This window comes from Epinephelus fuscoguttatus, linkage group LG13 (genome assembly GCF_011397635.1).
Source record: "Epinephelus fuscoguttatus linkage group LG13, E.fuscoguttatus.final_Chr_v1".
In the NCBI taxonomy this organism is placed as follows: domain Eukaryota; kingdom Metazoa; phylum Chordata; class Actinopteri; order Perciformes; family Serranidae; genus Epinephelus; species Epinephelus fuscoguttatus.
In genome coordinates, this window is record NC_064764.1 from 10,764,793 (window position 1) to 10,789,888 (window position 25,096).

At 40.7% G+C, this 25,096-nt stretch overlaps 1 protein-coding gene across 1 annotated transcript in view; it reads left to right on the plus strand.

Moving 5' to 3' along the window:
- The window catches only part of hdac4 (histone deacetylase 4), a 150,717-nt gene that overhangs the window by 34,677 nt on the left and 90,944 nt on the right, over positions 1–25,096 (plus strand). Inside the window, exon 3 of the mRNA XM_049593745.1 lies at positions 23,788–23,850. Coding sequence (XP_049449702.1) covers positions 23,788–23,850 — 63 coding nt within the window. The remainder of the gene's footprint in view (positions 1–23,787; positions 23,851–25,096) is intronic.

Sequence of the window (25,096 nt, forward strand, 5' to 3'; positions counted from 1 at the left end):
ATCATGACACGACTATGGTAGTGTGAGCTCTGTGCCTGATGTTGAACTGAACATTCTGTGTAATGGCAGCAACAGAAAGTTTGCTAGTCCTTTCCACCAGTGAAGAGGGTTAGTCCAGTGGTGGGAAGTGTCACTCATATAGGTGTCCTCCTCTGCCTCTGGGTCATTTGCCTGTTGGGGGGCACTGTGGTCTTCTCCCAGAAGCAACATCATGGCATTGCCCTGGTGATGTTGCGACAAACTGGGCAGCAGAAGACTCAGCTGTCTCATCATCTCTCCCTGTAGAGGCAGTAAGTTATAATTAATATATGATGTACTGTTTATGTAATTACTATGTACTATGATGTTATTAAGATAATTAATTATTTGGAACTGTTTCACTTATAGTAATAGTTGGTCAATGTTTTTTAACTTCGCATGTTGGCATACTAGCATTTTCTTATGAGCACTAATCAAAAAGCACAGCTGCTAATAGGAATGTGTTTAGTTTTGCACAGGTATTTGGTCATAAACCCAAGTGTTAGATGATTTAAAGTGTTCATCTAATTACAGTGTTAAATGAAAAGTTCAGAGATCACCAAAGTTCTTACAAGTCATCCTGAGGGAGACATGAATGTGTGTGCTAAATATCATGACAGACCATCCAGTTGTGGTCAAAACATTTCACTCAAAACCACAAATGTCAACCTCATGGTGGTGTTTGTGGAAAAGTCAGAGGATCACCAAAGTCATTAGGATGCATCCTCTAGGCTGTGTCGGTATCTATACCAAATGTCTTGGCAATCCACCCAGTAGATGTCAAGATATTTCAGTCTGGCCAAAGTAATGGACCGACTGGCGAACATTGCTTTCCCTATAGAGCCATGCCACTACCATTGCAAAAAGAAATACAAAAAAACCACATGATGCTTTAATGCTTAAACAATTGCATGCTTACATGCCAAGAAAATGTGGGTGTAGAGATGGCGACAGACAGTTCAAGTGTGGCACAAGCTGTTTTGGAGCTGTAGCACATTTTCGAAACAGTCATATAGACATACTGTGGACATGTTTTAGTTGAATAGCACCCTTCCCCCCAAAATGTGCAGTTGCTTTAGCAAAATACTTTTAGGTTGAAATCAGTCGTAGATGTTCAACTCAGTGATTTTTTTTTCCACTGCCATCCCTCCATACTTCAATACTATTGAAATATCTCACAACTCATAATAAGGTGATAAAGCGTGTATTGTTACCAGTCAGTATTCTAAGCACACTGTGTTAAATAAATAAATTTCAGGCCATACTGCCCCACCCTACAATGAATATGCCGTTAAGACTTCGGAAACTTACAGTTTGTCTTTCCAAGGAATGATACATTCTCCCCCTTACCACAGACAAAGCCTGATCTTACACTCAACCCCACCCCCTCCCCCACATCCCTACATTTGCTTCAGTCAAACGATTTATGTCTAATTACCGGTTATAAGCTCTGCACTTCCTCTGACAGGCTCCATATTAGAAACCAAATCTTATAATTAACCCATCCTCTCACATGAAAGTAATGGCAGTGCTCTGCCTTGTCAGAGGCCCATGTTGACAGTTCTGTCATCTCAGCCCAGCCCTCCCCACCAATGCCTTTCCAAATATCCCAGCAGTTTAAGGAAAGATGAGCTGGCTAATGGACTGCTCACTAGTGGAGAAGAGTGAAGAGATTGACCTTGAGCGATTTCTGGTTAAGTTGTTTGAAGAGAGAAAGCATCCACTAAATTGGACAGTAAGGGAGTGTGAACGGGATACAGCTGAGTACCTTCAAATGACTTAATATGGTTTTATAATGTTTAATAAATCAAACTTGCAGAGGTTTTAATCTTCTCCTATAAATGCTTAAAAGTACATAATATTATTTAATTTAATAATATTGACTTTCCACTATAGCCTTCGACTTTACATTTCAGCCGATATTGAATATTTCACTGCTTAGTTTCACTATACACAAAGGTGGCAAGGAGAGTTATGATAGAGGAAAACTTTAAATCAGTCCTAGATTATCTTAAGATTTTAACCACTTTGCAATGACGGTACGGCTAAAAAAAAAAAATAATTTAAATTTATTTATTTGGATCCCCATTAGTTACTACCTAGGTAGCAACTACTCTTCCTGAAATGAAATCCTCAAATTTCTAATTTTAACAAAAAGCACTTAACTGTGTATCTTGTTGCCATAGTTACAAGTATAGGCCAAAATAGCCTTGAAATTCATTACTTTAGCATCAGTCAAGTGCTTGCATTTATAGACAGCATTGCTTTTGTTTACTTGTCCATATGTGGCAAATATTGATGTTTAATTTACTTTTCTTTTTGCTTAGACTGTTCCTGCTTCATTCAGTTTCATTTCCGTCTCTAAAAGTGACGGACAGTACAGTCTGTTAGATGTTAATATTGTTTTATGAGGTGATTTCTCGAGTTTTTAAACAACACTTTGTGTGAAACTTGGCTGTCCTTCAGATTGCCGCCGCCGCCGACTGATCTAGGGGAGTTTTGGGAGTGGATTAGTGTTGCTGAAGGAGCTTGTTGACATCAGATGGCATGGGAACTATGAATCCACACACAAGGCTCAACGAAGGAGCTCAAGCAAACCTGCAGCGGGCACGTAGAGAGGGGGAAAAACAAATAAACTAAGCCCAAAGCAAGTATCCCCACAGTTGGCATGTTCCCATAGACATTTGGTAGAGAGAGGATGGATACAGGAACACTCTGGCTATCAGAGAAAGGTCCTATTGGTGTTTTCTTTCAGTCCATGGTAGTGGTCAAAAATATTCAACATGTTTGATAATGTGAATGGCTTTGTTATAAGATATTAAGCCATTTTTGTTGGTCAGCATCTGAATTGCAAATATTTGTAATTTGTTGATGCTGCATGACGCTCTTCAAGTAGAAAATGTATAAGTGATCCCTTGCCTGTCCTTGTCATAAAAAGGTGTTGGTGTATCCAGGCGTGCAGTTCAAGTGTAATGTGCTATCTGATGCCTGTTCAAACAGGACACTTGGTAAAAGAAACATACAGTTTAAATCACAGAGCCCACAATGATGGATAATAATAATAATAATCACAATGACAGCGCAATCCACTCAGCATCAGATTGCTCGTTAATCCCACAGTAAACTCTGGCTAAAACCTGAGTGAGTCAGTATTATTACAGATAATCCCCTGGTCTGGTTTATGTGACGTGCTGGTGAATGCAAGCCTAAATCACACGCACACGCACATGCATGCCACTCTGTTTCCAAACTGATTGCATTTCAGCTATTGTCTCACTTTCAGCAGCCGCACAGATCACAGCACAAAGCAGATGGCTGCTGTGTATAATGTCACTAAGAGACTGTTTTATCTCATTGATGCAGTGCTGACTGAATGCTGTCAAAGGACTGTCATCAACTAAATGTAGGGCCCACTGTTCACTTGTACTTAAGGACATTTAGGCGTAGGGATTATTTTTTTTCCCTGAAAATAAGACATTTTGTGTCCCAGGGGCAAAAGCATGTGAGTCCCAGGAAACTGACTTGTCTTGATGCTTATTGCAACAAGGAGAAAAATGCATAGCCCTAAAGGTTTCCAACCTGGCTATGGTAGTGCATTACTTGGTGGCATTAATGACTTTTAAGCCAAAAGAACACCATTTCTGTTTATCAGCTAGTGATGTGCAGGTTGACCAACAACCCACGGGAGCCAGAAGCGCGGGTTCAGGTATCCTAAGCTCACTAGAAAAATTGCGTCCAGGTGGGTGGAAGTGAAGAACTTGCATATTTCTGTAGTCATACCATACATAGGCCTGTATTTTCTATCAGCCTATTTGACTTACGCCAGAGGTGTCCAAAGGGCAAGGGTAACCCTTTCATGCGACTTAATGCTTCTTTGCCGTGGCCATGTCTGCTACCTTGTAGGAAAACAAATTGTTAGATAACCATTTGTTTAATTGTTTACCATCTGTTTATGAAAACAAATTAGTTCTTCCTTCATAGTTCCGTCTTTGTGCATGTCTACAAACGGTTTGATATTCCTGAGGTAAATGGAAAAAATGCAAAGTGATCTTGCTTGTTGAGCTAATGTTGTGTTAATGATATAGTATATTTGGAAAGACAAGCCTTGGGCTGTTTGGCGGACTTTTGACATGCCCGGTTTATGCTTTGAACGCAGTTAGTTTTCCTATTATTATATTTCCCGGGAAACAGGGAATAATGTGTATGTGTAATCCCAGGAATCCACGACTCGCAGCAGTATTTTGAATTTGAGTGCAGTAACCGTTTTGGCCACATTCTTACATACAGCGCCTTTAATGTACTTGAGATACAAATTTAACATTCTCTTAACACACATCAGGGTTATAGCAATCCTGTATCATTTGCATGGTCTAAAAAGTTTTCTTCAACATGTAGATGAGTTTAAATTCTTTTCTGTTTATTTGAAAAGATTTAAGGGAGATGTCATGAAACCACAAGTCAGGAGATGGAGATTTGTTTTCCCTCTGCATGCCTATAGAAATTGTTTCTACGAGACCTGGCCAAAAATTTTTCTGATTTGGTTTCAAGAGGATTGTTGCTTCCCCTGAGCTTTCATCAAAAGCTGTGAGCACTTAATATGACCTGTGTCAGATGATCGCTGTACCATACTCATTGACCCAGTTACCATCGTAATGAGCTAAACTCGGACCTGTGTATTCTTTGTTAATGGATTTAACAAATATTGTAGAGTTATAGAAAAACACGCACCAGGGTTTGATAAAGATATGATTTTCCTCTTGTTTTCTTTAATTTACTATGATAAACATTTTGTTTTTCAGCCTTAAATATCACTTTTCCACAATGACAACTTTTATGGTGTAAAACCCCTTAAACTTATTCCACTGAGGAATCAGGAATTAACTCCAAGTCTGTAGACACTGAAACTATCACAAACAAATTGCAAATGGCCATCAGTTTGTTAAATGATTTGTCATTTAAGATGTCACAGAAGTTCCCCTGACTTTTAAGCACTTTGCTCTAAATATCCCAAACTTTTTCAAACTTCTCAGCTCCACAGATGTGGCAACTGCCAACATACACATAAACATAGTGCAGAATCACAGGAGAGCCAAATACTTGAACTGAGGTTACCATGCTCATCCTTGCTTGCTTTTTAAACAAGCAAAGAAACCCCACCCTCCCCCCTAAATCTCTCCTAGCACCCAAGTCCAGGAGCTTTGCCAAGAGCAGCCTAACGCTAAACATTCACAGCGCCGGGGAAGAGAAAGCAAACTCTGGGAAGGTACAGGATTGACGTCAGAGAGAGCCACATGTAAGAAATTCCTTCCTAATTACGGGGAATGCACTGGATTATTGTATCAAAAATGCTCTGGTTCACATTCATCTTTTAAAAAGGTGGGTGTGTGTTTTATAGATTGTGCTACCTTTTAAGTGTTGGATTAATTCCTCTCTGTTCTCCCACTTTAGCCAGCCCTATTATTTCACATCCTCCTCATTACCTCCATATTTTTCTTTTTTCCACCATAGTTCCAATTTCTTCCTCCTCCTCCTTCTCCCGTTCCACCCACCTTATTTCTCCTCCTCCTCTGCTTCCTTCCTTCCTCTTCCACTTAAACCAAAAACTGCTTCATAGTAGATCATTTAAAATTGCCAGCTGACACCTATGTCCACTTTAGCAGGATTAGATTAGATTATTTCTGATGACCAGCTGCTGTGCTGTTATTCCTCCTTCCAGGAATGTACGAACAGTTCCTGACTGGTATGCACAACTGTTGTAAACTGGACTCACCTAATTAGGCATGCTTTTTATTGTCAGGGCTCACCTTTCCCTTAAGCAATATGTGTGTAACTCATATTTAATGTAATATATCAAGATATTTGACTCTTCCAACGCCCCCTCTTTAATGCTTTCATAGTTTTAATGAAACAGCACTGTTGGAGCATATCCTTTATTTGGTGTTGATACATGATCTTAGATGTATTTAAAAAGGGAAGGAATCATAAAGGTAAGGGGTTAACTGGCAAAGAAGGCAGAGACAGTGTATCTCACTAACAGTTTTATTAGATTGGAGGAGTTGCAAGGTGCAAGTTTTTTTTTAATTTCAAACTGTGAGTAAATATTCATATCTGCTGGCTTTTGATGGCTTTTACACAAAAAGGTAAAATTCTTAAAAGCACATCTGCTCCTTCTCCCTCATTAAAAAGTCCAGAATCTATGAATATGCAAATATTATTCATTTCACAAATGTAGGAGCTGGACACAAGATGTCTCCAACAGCACTCAAAAGTCCATTTGTAGTGTATGTACAGTGGAGGTCTGAAGTTTTCACATCACATATTGAACCCTGATCGGCTTCTGGATTAGCTGTGATGGACAACAATCCTGCTTGTGCATTAAACTGAGATTTAAAGTGAGAAGAGAGTCTTTTGCACTTTAGCAGATGAATGTGAGAACAATTTTCTGGTGTCAAATGCTGCACATACATCATCCTGCACAGTGAAGCTCTAACATCACAGTGAAATATATGCCTGCAACTAAGATTATTTTCATTGCCAATTAATCTGTCAGTTATTTTTTGATGAATTGATTAGTTGTTTGGTTATTATGTCAGAAAAATGATCAGTGTTACCCAAAAAGACATCTTCTAATGTCTTGTTTTGTCCACAACCATAACATATTCAGTTTACGGTACTAGATGAGTAGAGAAACCAGAAAATATTCACATTTATGAAGCTGGAATCAGAGAATTTAGTCTTTTATTCTCTAAAAAAAATATTCAAACCCATTAATCAATTATCAAATTTTAAGTAACAATAAACATAGTTTTGAGTAGAGGGGGTCTTAAGAAAGATACTGACAACATAGAGATGAAGTAGTTCCCGAATGAATTTGTATGCTTCAATAATACACCTGTGAAAAGCATCATTGTGTTATCCACGAGATGTGTCGTTAGGATGCTTTGATTCATGTGCTGTCTCTCATATCCACTGTTATCAGCTTTGAAATTCATGTGTTGGTCTGATATTATTTTCACTGCCAATATGACAGATTGTGGAATGTGGAATTTTGTGAGTTTGTCACTCAGACAACAATACAACTTTTATATTAGAAACTGAATGAAGTTTGTGTGGACTTTTGTGTATAACCTCAAATCTTAGAATTGGGAGGCACTGTGTAGATACAAATCTTAATCTTTATGTTGACTATTGTCCATTATAAAATCCTAAATGTCCAGAAGATAGCACCCGTCCCCTAGAAATTACGCTCCTAGACTCCTAATTTGCAGCAGCAAATGTTTGGTTTTTTTTCAATATAATAAGAAAATGCTGTAAAATTTGATACTAAACGCAACAGCTAAAATGCAGCATTTAATTTATTTCCCTAGAATATCTGCATGTTACTTAAAATTAGAGTAATGAGGAGACAGGGCTGAAAAGTAACAGAGCCAAGTAAAGCTTAAAGTGCAACAGGGTACCTCTGAAACCAGTTTATTTTAAGGTCTCCTTTAGAGATATGGTTTTGGTGGAAGGGAAAAGGGTTCTGGCTGAGATTAGTGTAGAGCGAGTTGATTTAGGAGAAAGGAGTGTGATGGTGAGGTGTGAGGGGGCTTCACACACACACGGGGAGTATTTGTGCTGAAAATGGAGACAGGAGGGAACCTGGGGATTTGTGGAGGCTCCCATATCAACTGGAGGAATGCCTTTGAAGCTTTTTCTTCCTCCCTCTGGATGCATTTTATTAGCGGAGGGACAGCTACTGATCGGACACATTTTGGCGGATGGGAAGACAGATGTTGGAAACAAAACGGAGTTGACAGACGAAGAGGAGGAGGCCATCAGCTGCTGAACTACAGTGATGTTAGCAGCCCCCTCTGCTCCTTCATACAGGCACTTGGCTTCAGCACCAATTACAATCATTACTGATCTCGAGAATAATACTGATGCTTCGGCTGCTGTTTGCTCACAACGTTGTCTGCACCTAAATATTAGAAATTCATTTTATTTCCATGTAGAGGTGTAGCATAAAACAAACACATCTTTAATGCAAGTCAGTTAGCTATAGCCAAGAATATTGTATTATTTGTTTCATTTTTTTGTCTTTTGCTGATGTTTTTTTCTTATTGTACCTTACACACATTAAAAGGATAGTTCAGTTTTTTGAAGTAGGGCAATATGAGATACTTATATACAGTCAGTGTATTACATACAGTCAGTGGCGATCGGCGCACTCCTTGTAACAAAAGGGACTATCCCCCTTGAAGATCAGCTGTGCATTACTGTGGATTAGGGTTGACAGCAAAACCTATTTTAGCCACTTAAAAAAGGCTTACAGTACCTAAAAAAAAAAAAAAAAAAATCAATATCAGTCCAAGTGAACACTGTATTAACAATATTTTTTATCGCTTTATCTCGCTGTCAGTCAGCTCTTTCCGTTGGCGCTACATTTTCACAACCCTATAACATTCCCACTCAAAGACGCCCAACTGTGCTGTGTGATGTATTAGGCTGCAGGTCAGCTGTTCAGGTCAGACTCAGTGGTTTGTGGAAGATGTACAAGAAAATAAAAAATAAACTGAGTGATTATAAAATGGGTGGACCTCTAGTCCCCACCCTACCAGTGCAGGATCGACAAAATGAGTGTCCGCCTCAGGCCACTCGATGCTGCCGTTTATTTAAGTCCTGCCACTTCATTGTTCCCAACACATACTATTCACTCTACTCCTGACCCCTCCCCATAACCCCGCACTCCTGCCAACAGCACCTGAGGCTGTGGGACACTGGGACAACTCCGTCTGGTCCAGCACTCCTGCTTACTGTATTTATGTCATTTTTGTCCTCCCGTGTGTCTCTGCGTGCTGTACCGCATCTTTATATTTCAAACACTCCCAAACTCGCCTGCTTTTTCTTTCTGTGTCTGTGACTCTCCTCCTTTGTCTTGTCAAGTTACGTCTGTATCACAGGCAACCAGCAGTTATTGGACAAGTGTTTGCTTTTCATCCCGGGGGAAATAATGATTTGTACAACATAACAGTGTCTTTATTGCTATTGCTTTATTGCCAAAAGTAACTGCACAGTTAGATGGATTTGTCGGTGGACTTGTGAAGTTGAACATGCCCTCATACAATGTCTGGAGTCTCTCTTCCTGTGTGTATAAGCAAGCCTGTGTCTCTAACAGGGCTGGTTTCCATTTCCATTTTCACTCTACCTCAAGTGGAATTCTTATCTCACTTATCTTGAGGACTTTTCACTTTTTAAAAAAATTCACCCCCTCAGTTTAAACTGATTTTCCTCAGCCCCTCTCTCGCTGAGTGAGATCTTGTTGATGGCACGTACTGTACTGAGTTAACATGAGTTAAACATAATTAATAAGGACAGAGGGATAGCATCCAGAGTTTCCAACTCTTCCTGGCTGTTAAGTCTCTTTTAGCTTTTCGTTTTGGTTTTACAACACCTTGATAGTATGGCTGAATCTCAGCTGCTCTCAGGACCATCACAGGGGCAGTCATTTCCATCTGGGCATCTGATAAGCCCAATAAATACAACACCCGTCTCGCAACAAATTGTAGCACCAAAATACTCAAATATGTCTCTCAGAAGTTAGTGGTGACCAAACCTGAGGAGGTAGGAGGAAAAGGAGGTAACCATAGCAACTTCATAAGGAAATAATATGTCAGGACTATATGTCTGCAAGGTTATTTTGTAGTTCTGCCCCCTAGTGGCATGAAATTAATTCTTACAGCTTTAAATAACTTGGTCAAATCATAGTAATGCTTCTGGTTTCCCTGCAACATAACTCCAAGAAGCACGGACATACTTTATAGCTGTTACCTTGTATGTTCACCCACACATGTACACACACTTGGCCCACAGAGAGATGGAAACTAATCAAAGGCCTCAGACACATACACGTACACTGTGATCCTCGAAGCTGGTGGCTGCAACACACACTTAACAGGATTCAACATGACTGGACACGTTGGGAATCACACCCATATTCCAGGCATCGACACACACGCTGAACGCAGCTCTCGTGAAAACAGACCACAGGACACAAAAGGTATAATTAACTCCAGTGGTTTTCAGCCTGGTGATGTAACTAGTTTGTCATGTCCAGTCTCTATTTGTCTCACTCTCTGTTTGACATGCACACAGGTACAACTCACTGAGTGGGACAAGTAAGTGTAGTGTGGGATAAAGTGACAGGGCAGCATAATGTGATTGGAATAGTCAAGACGTGAGGGGAGATTATGACAGAGATTGTTAAAAGGCAATACTTCATGAACCTTGTGTCATCACTACGCCTCAGTCCTTCATTTTAAACTGATGTTGTGTGCATACAGTGTAGTTGCAGGTATAGAGTACATCTTTCCTCCAGAAGAAGCAGTTTGGTCTCTTTCATTTTTGTATGATATGAACAACAAGTTCAGATTTCCTCAGAGGCTCAGAGGATAAAATGTGCAGTATGTAGCTTAGATATTCAGAGTTGAGATCTAGTCAGGAATTTCTGTTAACCTCTCATCCTTTGAGTCTCTCGCTCTATCTTTTCTGTCACTCTCAAGGTCAATGAAGCCAAGAAATGCCATAAAAAGTAGTCTGAAAACAGCCACAACAAGTAATCATTGCTTTGGCCTGAGCTCATGGTCTAAACAAACACAGATGCTTAGGATATTACAGTTTGGAAAGTTTGCTGATTGGTCTTCACAGGAGCTTCCCAGAGCTCAACCAAAAGTTATTTGTCACTCCCTGGGACCCCCTTGGCAAACATAAAGTTTGATTGCTCTTACATTAAATGTCTGCACATTTATTGTCGACTCTTGTTAGTCTTGGATGAAAGGTCACTTTTGCTGAAATTCAGTGGAATAGCCATGATGCAGGTGGTTGGGTTATTCGGGGTAAAATCTGATGTAGACAGATACTTTGCAGATGTGCTCTGATTCCAAAGAAGTAGTGTTCTTTCGCCTGGAGCATACACAGAGACTGTACTTTGCCTAAGTGATGTTCATGTGTTGTAGTCTCTGCATACGTATGTATGACAATATTTGTGACCTATTGCGTAAGCAGTAAATGGAATCCACCATGTGATGTCCACATGTGTAATGCTCTTGCAAACAGAAAGGCCCTTCTCTCTACCCAGTGACCCCTCCACTGCTCTACAGATGTCTCTGTTCCTTTTAGTACACTTCCAGCCCTTTCAGGAGTGAAATGCCACACACGCACAAACGCACACGCATACACACAGCACTCGTCTAAGGTATCACGGGGATCTCTTGTCTCCCAGTGGACTTACCCCGTGTTGCCTGCCTGCTGCCAGACCACATGGCCTGTCTTTGTGAACAGTTACTGTGTATGTGAGGCTCAGTGAAAGTGATGGATTGAAGGGCCATCTGACCTAAAATCTATACCGCGATAAATCGTCATATTTAACATGTTAACAAGTTGTTATTTTTCACATTTGTACATACATCAAATTTTTTTTTTTAACTTGTACGTCTGATATGTTAATCCTGGTTAGTAACAGTATGAAGATCGTGCTGCACTGGGAGTGGATTGGTTTGGTGACATATTGCTGTTCTCAGTTTAATTATTTTGTTCATTTATTGAAATCAGTACATTTTGGTCAAAGTAATTTTCCAGTCCCAGTGGATTGTAAGTCTAAGGTGATGTTGACAAGATGCACACAAAGACATGTATACCACAAACACCAAAATTGTTTTTCTTTCTCCTCTTCATACCTACTGAGTTGTCAGAGTTGGGGAGTAATGTATTTAAAATGCAAAACATGAGTCACTGTATTGGTGGTAATTTGAATACATTTACTGTCTTTAAAAATAGATTACCTGAGTGGATTACCACTTTATTTGTTTTGTTTTATTTGCTCTTAAACCATGTACAAATGGAGTGTAATGTGGACGGCGTCAGTTTGTCATTATTGTTTTCTACTGAAATGCTCCAACTAGCTGGAAGTGAGGTAGCGCTGCTGTTTTGAGCTGAACTGTTGTTGGACGCCACTTTGAAAGCTCTGCAATGGATGAGGAATGGCTGTTTTGTTAAATTGAAATGAGGAGTTCTCTACACAACATCTCCTCATTTAACTACAAAAACCTAAATAAGGTGGCAGCTGGCTTTAGAAGGATCACCAGGAGCTGAAAGCTTCTGGTAAATGATAATCGCAAATAACAGGCCACTTATTGTATGTCATTTACAGTAAATAACACAATATAAAACATGGGTCTTCTGTTTAAAGAGTAAAAACACAGGAAGATAGCAAGTACTCAATCTTCTTTAAGAGGTTACGTCTCGAACCGAGCTCACAGCTGATAGCTAACCCATGTGGTTTGTTTACATGGTGTAACAGAAGTGCACATTTAACTGATTGAGTGTGGACAGGCAGATATGTTTTTGCTGTGAGAAGATGGTGTAAAAATCATATGGCAAACGCATTTCTCATAATCAGATTTAAAAAGTGTGTGCAGTGTGTCTGCTGTGTCAGAGGAGGTGAACAGCCAGGACACCGTTGTGTGTTTCTGGCATGAAAACCATAAGACCCAGACAAATGAGCTCAGCAGGATGATTTTGAAGTGTTCCCAAAGTAACTATTAGTATTTACTTGAAGTAATCTAAAAGATCCTCCCATCACTGTGAGTCATACACAAATGTATGTAGTAAACACACAGGCGCACAAACCTAAAAGGTCCAGCAGTAAAAATAAAGTCAAAGGCTGTGGTTTGTCTTGCAGGTTTAAAATGCCCAGAGGAAGTGCTGAGTAGTTGGTAAACATGGCCGCAACACCAACAAGTGGTTTTTAGCAAGGCGGTGGTGTGAGGTTATACATGGGTTTAATCCTGCACACAGATGTGGACAAATTAACTTCAAAGCACTAGAAAACAGTCAGATTTGCTGTTCTGTATTTCATTCATATGCAGTAGAGTGAGATGTTTGAGAAGATACATGTCAAGTCAGTTTTATTCATATATTTCCAAATCATAACAAAAGCTATCTCAGAACAATTTGCATACTGTAGAGAGCAGGTGAAGACCATACTTTTTTTTTTTTTTTACCACCAAGAGCAAGCACATTGACAGTTGCAAGGAAAAACCTTCTTTTAAGAGGCAAAAACCTCGAGCAAAACCAGATATTGGCAGAAGATATAAAAGCCACTTTTGGATATAATTGCTTGCTTGTATGATAGCCTGACCAATGCTTGGTTTTTGAAGCTGACATTGTTATTTTGGATGTAAAAAAAACCCCCAACAGTTAACAATATTAATATATTTTTTTAAACATGAACTCATAACAGAAACAATAATACTGAAACAGATCCCTCAGATTTTGCTTGTCTGTACCGAATCACGACCAAGATGCACACTAATCAGGATGTTTTGAATTGTTCTAAGTGTATGCTAGTGTACAAATTATGCAATGGGTACACTGTTTTTAAATGACCTCAAACCTGCTTTGTCATTTATTTCTATCCTGCAGTAATCTCCACACATGTACACCAGTGCAGTAGATCTGCAACAAGCTGATATCGGCTGATACATTTGGTCAAACCGTGAAAATGATGGTACATTAACTGAATAGACAGATTGTAGCAACTTAGGCCCATATCACACAGAAAGCACTCTGCAGGTTGCAAAATGTGTGGTGCACCGCACTGCTTATTTTTTTTTTTTAATTTATTTAATTAACACCAGTAAAAAAAACAAACAAAAAAAGCTTGCTGCACTTTTTTACTGTTTCCAGGCAACCATCCCATCACCTCCTTACCCTAGCCTTCCTGTGCTATCAATCTACCATTTATTTTGTCTAGCTAAAACTACCTACTTATTTTCACAGTAATTTGCAGCTAGTTACTAAAATCTTCATGCAGAGGGTACTTGCTGTAGCTCTGGTTGAGGTTAAGGGCTGTCAGTAAATAGTTTGTTGGGCACAGGGAAAGAGAGAGAGAGAGAGAGAGAGATCTGTGTGGGTACATGAGAACCTAAAAAAGAGGGTGGATCATGGGGAGTACCACCAGTTGGTCCAGGAGCTTCCCCTCGATGATGGTCATTTCCAGGCATGTTATAGGATGACTCTGGGGCAGTTTGACAACCTGCTGCCTGTTGTCAGGCCTAGCATAGCTAAAATGGTTTAGTGACTGCTAGCACCAGTTTTCCTGCCATTTTTACCAACTGTGAACTTCTTGTTGTGACCACTACAGAAGACCTGCCTTTTGAATTATCTAATTGGACAGTGGGAAGAATGCAGGGATGATGTGGGGTGCTTTTCACTCGGAGTTTAAAGGCGCTGTATGTAAGAATGTGGCCAAAACAGTTCCTGCACTCAAATTCAAAATACTGCTGCGAGTCGTGTCCGGCCCCCCCTCCTGTACAGATTCGAGATTGCTGGACAGCGGCACGTTGGAGACTGATTTGTTTGTCCAAGGGCGGCTGCCGTGGCAGGGCCGCATCACCGTGTCCTTGATCTGCGGTTTTCCAGCGGACCGTTCAAGCAAGACCGGCTTCTCTGCTGCTAAAGCTGCTGCCGGGATACAGCGGAGGAGGAGCCGGCTGCTAATGCTATGTACCGGGACACTGCTAACGTTGCTGCCGGGATACAGCTGAGGATGAGCCAGCTGCTAATGCTATGTACCGGGACACTGCTAACGCTGCTGCCAGGATACAGCTGAGGAGGAGCCGGCTGCTAATGCTATGTACCGGGACACTGCTAACGCTGCTGCCGGGATACAGCTGAGGAGGAGCCGGGCTGCTAATGCTATGTACCGGGACACTGCTAACACTACTTGCCGTGCTGCTGTAGCTCAGTCGTAACTGTAACTGATGCTGAGACTCTACTGACTTAGACTCACAAGTCAGTCTTTAGACGCTTTGCTGAACTAAAGACTGATGACTTTCTCCTTGATTTTGTGTTTAGATGGGCGGATACAATTTCAGAGTTAAAAAACTCCCTACGTTGCAGAACCAATAGTAAATCTGCAGGGCGGTCCTTCGGTGGCTCGCTGAACTCTTGTGCTCGTAAACAGTCTAGAAACACGTGTAGCGGTACAAAATGGCTTAGCTGCGCTAACACAGAAAACGCCCTTAAAGTTAGTGGATGCGGCGACACATTCTCGCAAGTAAAAGAAACAAACATAATCTTTTACAAGGCCATGACTCATCTGTCCGGCCGGACTATAGAGGAAATTGCCCTGTTGTTTACAAATACTTCCGGGTAGAAAACCAGCAGAGCTTTTAGCTACATATATATATATATATATATATATATATATATATATATATATATATATATATATATATATATATATATATATCACATTTTTCACATCACTGTATCACCGTTTAGACTAATCCGATGTTTGTACAGTCTATAAACACAATGATTGAACAAACATTACTATTTCTTAGTGGTTAGCGGTGTCTGTAATAGGTAATAACTCATTAAACGGTCCGTGAAAAAAATATTTTTTCCAGCGGATATCTTAGTTACAACATGATTGAGCTAGCAAAAGTTTTGTGTTGCTATGTGTTGTATTTATTCAGTTTTGGGAAATCACGATGTCTAGAAAGCATCAGTGGCTGCAGCTGACAGGGACAGCTACAGCAGCAGCAAAGCTAACATCAAGACGTCATCTGTTAAAAGCCTCCCGTTGTCGGATACGACATGAAACTACTCCAGTTAGCTCAATCATGTTGTAACTAAGACATCCGCTGGAAAAAATATTTTCTTCACGGATGAGCACACATTTGATAAAACGGAGTTTAATCTCTCGGCATCCATTTTCAAGCTCTCTGTGTGTTTGTTTCCTTGCGGACGAGAAAAGGGGGAGCGCACATTTCCGAGAAGGCGTGTCCTTTTCAAAAATGCAAGAGGCGTTGCTTTGTTGCCGGCCGTTTTCGCCGGTGTGTTAAACACACTTTAGAAAGGAGTGTCCCCAGACTATCAGAAGGCGGAGATCTCTGATTGTCTGGTGGCGAGACTACTACTGACTGCGTGACTGGTAGACGGCGGTGGGTGGCGCAACAGGCCAAAACACAAATTCAAAACATAAACATGATTTGCGGACTGTAAAAATGTTTTTTAAATGCGAATATTCTGGCTGTACTATTGTTGTCGGTGAGATCAGTATGTTATATGAGCATTATTCCTTAGTCTCTGTGACATATTAGGATGATTTTACGACCATTTGCTTTAGATTTCTTACATATAGCTCCTTTAAGTTTTTTCAAGTTGAGGAGTTCAAAGCAAAATAACAGCAAACAAAAAGCATAATTCTCATTAAAAGCAATTTACAAAACGCCGACTTTAGTCTTCTGTGTTTCTGTGTAATCGATTCCTTAATCTGCAATGGAAGTTTTGTTCTAACAAGGTTATCCATTCCTTAAGTTTTACTGTGGACTCCCGGTGTAGGGATGTGGCAGTGTTTGTAGCAGCTTGAATTGCTGCTATTAACAAGGCAGCGGGACATATTTTACAGCCTGGCGCCAATCAGTGTTCTTAGGATGTTCAAGGGCACACGGAAACAACTCCACAACTAGAATCAGGTTATGGTGAATTCTTGTCACACTCATGAATTGTTGAGTTTTTTTTTATATGATGTTATGAATGATCATCATTATGTAAACAAATTATTTCAAAAGTATGGCCTCAGAAGAAAGTTAAATCTCCACGAGGAATCTGCCAGGTTGAGATAAAGCATCCAATTTTTGTTAACCAAGTATTAAACTTGCACATTAACATGTAAAAAAAGTAGTTAATTTAGCTTTCAATCTCATGATGGATATGTCGTTTTGGAATGAATCTCCTCATATGCTGGCTTGGCAGCAGGTTATCTTGTGGTTTGGAGTGACGGTGACAGGTTGGCGTGGCTGGCACACTCTCAGACTGGCTCAGACTTTGGTTGTAGCAGAAGGGCAATTTTGGTGGAGCCTCAGCAGACAGGATGGCATAGTTGGCAGAGTGGAGGGTGGGGGAGCTCTGAGGCTGATATCGAGGGCTCAGAATACACCAGACTGAGTTGTATTGGACTAGACAGGTTGCTTTGGCTGGCACATGGTTGTGGGCATTGTAAGTCAGACAGAGGTAAAGATGGCTTTGAGCAAGGTGACTTAGCACATTTATGGTCTCCAGTAGCGGGAGGAAAGGTGTGTGCTTTTGTTTAATCATTCAACAGCACTGTGAGTCTCTTTGTACAAGTTTGATGATTGCCGTGCGTGCTATGTGTATCTTTTCTCGCATCATGGAAGGGTTTTCCTCACCATTGTACACCGGGTGTGTATCCACTGAAGCAGGCACTCCTGCTTCCTGCTAGCCTCTGAGCCAACTTGTCTTCTTGCCAGACATCGGTAACTTGGCATTCCGTCTCTTCCTTTTCCATGTGGTGATCACGTATGTCTATCCACACGGAAGTCTGTCGACACAACTAGGCTTTTACAAATGGGATATGACACATGTAAAAAGAGCAAATCACTTTCCTGCCTGGGCTTGGAGGCATGCACATACTTTTTCTCTGTGTACATGTATTTTTACAGGCCATATGTATGCATGCTTCCTACATGACACTGGGGAGATGGAGTATGTTTAACTGTTGCTGAGGGGCATGCATATGGCACAGGTCACAAGGGTCAACACATTAAAGTATCCATCAGTGTCCATATGACTCTCAAGAGTAACGGTGTCCTCCACTATGCTGTGCTGTACACATCTCCGCACAGCAGTAACCCCCCGCAGGACGTTATTTACTTACATAATATCATATTGCTACATACCTTATAATGCACAACAAGCATTTGTTTCTAGTAGTGTAAAAAACTGGTGATAGAAAAAGTGCCATATCCACGATAAAGCGCCATATCCACGATAAAGCGCTTGTTATGGTTTGATTTCCCACTAAAACTCCATGCCACTTTATGTGCCCTTCTTTCCATCCAATAGTTTAAAACAGCACAAGCAGAGCAAAAGGTCGGACCACTGAATGAGCTTTAAGAGGTAGTGAACCTCTTTGTTTGGTCACTCTTAACCTCTATCTGTTGTTGCTGCTGTAACAGCAGATAATAGCTGTACTGGAGAGAGGACAGCTATTCAGTCAGACTCTGAGACAATACAGCCTTGGATTAAATCAGGAGCCAGTCAGGAAAGCTAGACCAGTGATTACATACTATCACCGAAATAGTTGTCCAGATGTGTGCCATTGATTAACCAACTGGAACCAACATGGAATTTTAGCCATGTTAGCGGCCTAGCTCTCGGGATAGCAGTGTCGGTCAGATGGTACACCACTCCTGTCCAGCTTGAAATCTCAGCAACTATGGGATGGATCACCATTAAATTCATTATAGACATTCAAAGATCCCAGATGACATCAGGACATCAGTATTTAGATTTGTCCAGAACTAATTTCACACAATATTCTTAGGAGAGTAGCCGGTCTACTCAACAATAAAATAACTGAAAATTTTAACAGCTGGATTGATTGACAGAGTTACTAATAATTCAGTGGATTGTTAGAATAGATGCTGATTTCTTTTCTATTGACTTGTCCATACTCAGGCATCCAGTTGACTTCTATAGATTTCTCATTTTGGTTGACAAACGGTCCAAATCCCAAATTCACATTGATGTCAAATAGGAAGAACTACTCAAATCTGAAACCCTGAAACAATTCAGGGTTGGAGTTTTTGCTTGATTAATGACTGAAAACATATATTGAATATGAGCGCTGCTCACAATTAGGGCAGTGCTCAAATGGAGCATTAGTATGAATGCTGCTCATCCTCAAGACTCAAATAAGCATGTGAATGAACTATCAGCAGATTCCTAACAAATGACAAACATGGTTAAAATTAATAAAGAGGTACTGATAGAAATTGTTGCTACTGCTGCTGTTTTGTTGTTGTTGTTGCCATAGACTCATTAGAGTTAGGGATGCACGATAACATTGGCACGTCATCGCCATCAGCCAATATCGGCTTTAAAATGAGCTATTAGAATCGGCCAACATGCGTTTTCTTATTTTGCACAATTAATGAATATTATATAGATTGAAAAGCATTATATTTCATGTCTCTGTCTCTGTCATCTGCTGGTGGGCCATCGTGATAAGAGTATGCATGCATAATATGATGTAAATTTCACTACAGAAGAGACTTGGTGATCACTAAAATTAGGTGGGGAAAAGAGTTGATATATCAATATTGGTTATCTGACAAATAAGTTGTCAACATTAGCATATCAGATATCGGCAAAAAATCCAATATTGCGCATCCCTAATTAAAATGATAACCTTCTCAGGTGTCACCATGTTTTCTTTACACTGTTCATATGTTTGGTTCTCAGCTCGGCTACTCCAGTTATTAACCAGGGACCATTCAGCATTAAGTTGCCGCCATGCATGCAGGACAACATATGAACAACATTATGGCTGCTTGTCTTTACCTACATACTGTACAACGCCAGGGCCACACCGGATGCGGAAGCGCTACGAATAGCCTCAAAGCGAAGCCAGTTTCCTTTCGGTGCCCATGTTAACCAATTGTGTCATCCACACCGGCCGTGCCACGCAGCTCCATGGCCGGCACTGCAGCGATCGTTTCAGCATCTGGTCTATTTTCTGCACGAGCAGCGAGTGAATGTGTCAAGCTGGGCAGGAAGTCAAACAAAGGAACAACAACAGCATCTGATCAATTTTCAGAATAAAACAAATTTCAAAATAAAACACCCTGTTTGACAAATGCGATGTATATACTGTATGTGTGTGTGTTTATATACATATTAGTCAGTGGTATCTAAACAGAGTACGAGAGAGATGAACACACACACACACACGCACACACACACACACACACACACACACACACACACACACCAACTAGCACACACACACGAGAGAGACAGAGACAGAGAGACAGAGAGGGCCGGGGCACACACACGCAAACAGAGAGAGATACCCATGATGGAAAAACAGCCCCAAATGTGACGGAGACAACAGCTGGGAGCAGAAGCGCTTGTCGACCAGCATGGAGAAATGCAAGTCTGATGTGAACGGGCTTGTGCGAGAATTTTGGTGTGCTGTGCATCGCAGCACTTCGTTGGCAGAGTGGCTCTGGCGTAAAGCAAATATATCACACACTGCTGTCAGATTATAATACATACAGCCTATTTAGATGTAGTGGCAGTATTAATAATAGCAAAACGAGATTTAAAAGAACACTGTTTCTTCCCTGTAGGAGACCTTCACTCTCCTTGCTGCATATTTGTTTGTTGTGGTTTCCATGGAGATTTTTCTTTCATCACCGTGTGTTAAGGCAGAGAGCTCTTGACCTGGCTTCCTCCCCAGGCGTCAGAGGTCATAGTCTGCTCAGGCATGGGTGAACAGCCTTTAAACCTGCCTGGTTTCCATGAGATGTGAGTTTTGTTCATATAGAGATAAATATACACATCTATCACACGCACTTACTCACACCTACACATTTGCACGCACTTCTACAACTCAGTTTTTTTGTCTCTCTTTCTTCATCTGTTATTTTCTGTATTCATCATGAGGCAAGTTCTCGCGAAGGGTTTTGAGGGAGCCAAAGAGCAAAATGAAAAATAGGGGAGGTGGCTATTATTAAGTGCAACAGAGGGAAAATGCAAAACACTTACACTTTCAACTCTCCCTTTGTGTGTGTGTGATTGCTTGGCCTGTCTCTCGCCTATCATGCTCTGGTGTCGTCTTTCTGCCATCTGCCACTGCCACCCTACTGACACACACACACACACACACACACACACACACACACACACACTGAGCTTTCACGTACTACTCTGTCATCACAAAACCTCTTCTCTTCTTCTAGAAAAAGTGTTTGTCTGTTTGTCTTCTCTTACCATCCGCAGATAAGGATTTGTTTTGTGTGTTTGCATCTACTTTTCCTAAAGAAACAAAGGAAGCAGGCTTTGCCTAGAATATGAAATTCAAGGATATGGATTTGGTGTGTGTTTGTGTGTAAGATATGAATATTTAATTCAGCCCCTCCCTCTGTCATGTATTAATCATGGAGCAGTCTGCTTAGGCTGAAAATAGCGCCTAGCAACCCAGAAAAACAAAATTCATAGTGTTGTGGGTATGTCATGTGCTGCTGCTCGTTCATGTGTGACACAGCACATGGTCTCCCCTCACATTTTCCTTTCTACCACACTATTAAGTTTTCTTTCCCCGCGTCTGTCTCCACTGGCTCTGGGATGATGGAGATGGAGATTTCTGATGTTTGCATGAGCGATTCGCAGTCAAGGTTACTTTCATTTTGAAAGTGTCGCTGTCTCTGTGAAAGTTGTTTATCGGTTTTAGACTTAGACAATATTTGCTTGTCTAGCACGCATCCTGAACTGAACTCTGAATGCAGCCTGCTGTGTCTGCGCCGACACCCACTGAGTATAGGCAGTTTGAAATGCGTGACGGTAAGGAAGTCCGCTTCATGAAAGTGGTGATAATTGCAGGATTACTGACCCCACCATCCGCACCAGCTGCCAATCTCAAGGATAAACTGATGTAGGCTGAGTGATTACATCATTTCAGCTGAGCTGTTCGCAGGTGGCAGCAGAAGTTTAGCAACAAGTTTGTATAAGTGCAGAGACGCTGTCAACATAAGAGCTTGAATTCAAGACCATAGGGCATGAGAATAGTGGGCAGTGTTGTACAAGGCTTCCAAATGTATGTTAGCGGGCTTCTCTCAATTCAGACCAGCAGGCTAATAATAGTCTGGTTGATGTGTACAGTGCAGACAAATAGTATTAGGATATTGATATGTTTTTCATTGAGTTGGCTGTGCTCCATTACATTGGATTTGAAATACAGCTGTGAGGTGCTGACTTTCAGCTTTAATTGTGTTTCTGGATGTTCACATGCATGTGGTGGATACAGCTGGATATCGACACTGATCTCCCCAGTTGATTGGATTAGAGTCTTGATGATTCTGTTGCATTAGATAAATAATAATATTGCATCAAACGCTTCTCATAATGCATCCTGGGAGCTTAAATTTCCTCTACATTTAACAAGTGAGCAGCACTATCATCTCCTTGAATATATAATTGTGTAAAGTGCACAACAAATGCTAATTGAAACACATTTCCTTTTTATAAAACTGTGGACTGAGGATTTATTTTCTTTTAGGCCAACAGTACATGTGTAGCGGCAGGTGGGCAAATATAATGAAAGACCTGTAAGACTTGTAAGGGCATATTTAAAAAAAAAATGAAATGCTGTCCCATACAGCTATGCATGGACTGTCAGTAGGGATGCACAATATAAGGAAAATATATGACAATGTGGTTAAATATTGCCATGACTATACCTGCAATAAATAACCCAGCCCATTCTTATTTCTTAAGTCATCAAAACTGCTTCTTTTTAAGAGATATGGCGTCAGATACCAATGCACAGAGACACCTTTAGTGGTGGTATAATGCTCAGTGGGTGTTTGTAATGTCGCCGGCAACTACCGTAGCATAAAGAGCGAGAAAGTCCCTATATGGCGGGCAGACTGGCAGGTTGATGGGTCAAACAAAGACCAGGGCCCGCTGTTTATTTCCCATGAAATGCAACCAGAAGTCAGTGAAGTTGTTTTAATATCAAAGTAGGGTGATAGTATATGTCGGATTCAATGGAAGTGATGTATGCCACATGATGTATGTAAGTAAGAACTGTACTTTTTTCTTACTTTCTGCCTTTTTGCTGCTTTCAGTATACTGCTAAAATACAACAAAGTGCTTGTTAAATAAAAGAAAAAGAAATGAAATTATTTCCAACAATCTTTAATTGAAAATGAACACAAAAAGAGCACCAGTGAAACAAAGAGATAATCAGTAAAACAGACTGTCTTCAATTTTCCTTGGGTGTCTTTCCTCTCTCTTGAAATATGATTATTCAATTCAAAAACGGTGGGGATTGGTAGTAAAGACTTCTTGAATGCATTTTGGTGACAAATTCAAGGAGAGCAGTTGGAATAGGTGGGAAGTGAACATGAGTCTGAGTGTATTCCTTACCAGGGCAAGCATGGGTAACTCCTTCAGGAATTTTAGCACTGGTCTATTTCTGTTACAGGTTTTATAATCATCTGCAGAAGGGAACCGCACTTCGTGTCTTGTTTTTTGAACAAGTTTCTCAGACTTTCCAACAGCTTTTTATCACTGAAGACAGATTAGCATACAACCCAAAATACAGATCACTTTATGTTAAGCCTGTGATATGCTGCTCATGAATGCTTCAATTATCTTTAGTTGTTCTGTACATTTGTTTCCCTCCAATCTCACCAAATCATGAGAAATTTGTAATCCGTTGCTAATTTCATAAGCATCTTAATGCAAGTGCAAATACTCTTACTGACGTGGACGAGCAAAGATGAAATTAGTCTTAATCCAATACTGCACAGTCAAGACATAATTGAGATTTTTTTTTTTAGTTGTGTTTCAGTAAGCCACTTTTCAAGGTTTAAGTGATTATAAACTGAGCCTCGCGGTAAGATTTGTTGGGGAAACTGGCTCGTAATGTGTGAGCGAGCACCGTCTCGCTCTCTCAGTTGAAAATGTTTTTTACTCCTGACATCTGCTTTGTTCTTGTCACTTTTTATTGCTTGTTTCCTCTCATTTCCCACTCCTCCTCATCCTATTGTTTTCTCCATATCCTTGCCCAGTTGTTCGTACTTGTCTTTTGTGGGAGCTGTGGAGGGATGTTGATGGTTTGAATCGATTCAGCTGCTGATTTTGATACTGAGCACCATATTTAACCTCTGCTTTCCTGTTCTCTGACAGGTGGCTTGACCGGCAACGAGCAGCCCGTGGAACTCCTTAAACCGGCTGCGCTCAACCATTTCGGTAGGAAATTTATGTGTGTTTATCTGTGTGTGTGTGTGTGTGTGTGTGTGTGTGTGTGTGTGTGCTTCAATTGGACTGTGTCAAAGCAGAAAAACGACTTTCCCTAGATTTTCCTTTTCAACAGATTGGATCAGTGTTCCTTGTTTCTGTAACTTGGTATTTATACCAGCAGTAAACTCTGGTGCTTCCCTCCTCAGAGCCTTCAGATATACACTCTGAGTGATTGATGCAGTCACATCTTTGGGTTTACTGTTGTGTGATGCACCACGGGTCATGACAGGACATCAATGCTCAACTGGGGATTTGGTGATATATCGTGGTTACCTTAGCTGACTAATGTATGGCTCAAGAATACACTCTGTCAGTGTTTGTTTACGGGGGAGACTTATCATTTACTGCTGAGCATGTAATCCTTTCCACCAGCTGACGTCGCACATTGTTTTTAGCACATGGCGATGTATTATTCAGTGGCCGACTCCTTTTTAGAAGTCGCACCGCATATGCCAGGGCACACACGCGTGTACGAGAAAGTGCACATGAAAGTAGAAATTTTGTTGGAACTTCACGCTCTTGATGACAGGAACGTGGGATGATCACGCCACATCAGCATGTCATCAACCCACAAGCAGTATGTTTGTCCCATGTGGCGGGTAGGAAATGCTGATGAGGCAGTGATGTCACTGTCATGGTTGCCAAGACCAGGAGCTTTAGCCTGGTAATAGCATGTCTCGTTTGCTTGCAGCAGTGACACATGTAACTGCACAGAGCCAGATGAACTGTATACACACATACAAACATATGCAGCATGTGTGGAATTATAACTCTATCTGATTTGTTTAATTCAAATGGAGCCTCTTAATGTTACTTTGTTTTTGTGTTGAACCTTTTTGGGGTCATTTATTCAGAAATGGGGGGGGGGGGCATGGTTACGTAAATTGACCATGTTTCTGTAGGTAAAAAATACATTCAGTTTCTGGACCGGGTTCATCAATAACTTTAAAATTCCTCTTGAAAGCTTTGAAGCAAAGATAGAGGAACATTTTGCTACCAGCTACATACTACATACATACCAACTTCATAAAAAAACTGGTACACTTACACACTTATACCCAATTTAGACCACAGTTGAGCCCAGCTTTGACACCTGCCTTTGGTGCTAAGGCCTCTTTAATAAAGCAAGATATTGACATTCACAAGTCATTTCATTCGATCCCTTACCAGGGAGTGAGAAAAAGACAAAGACAGA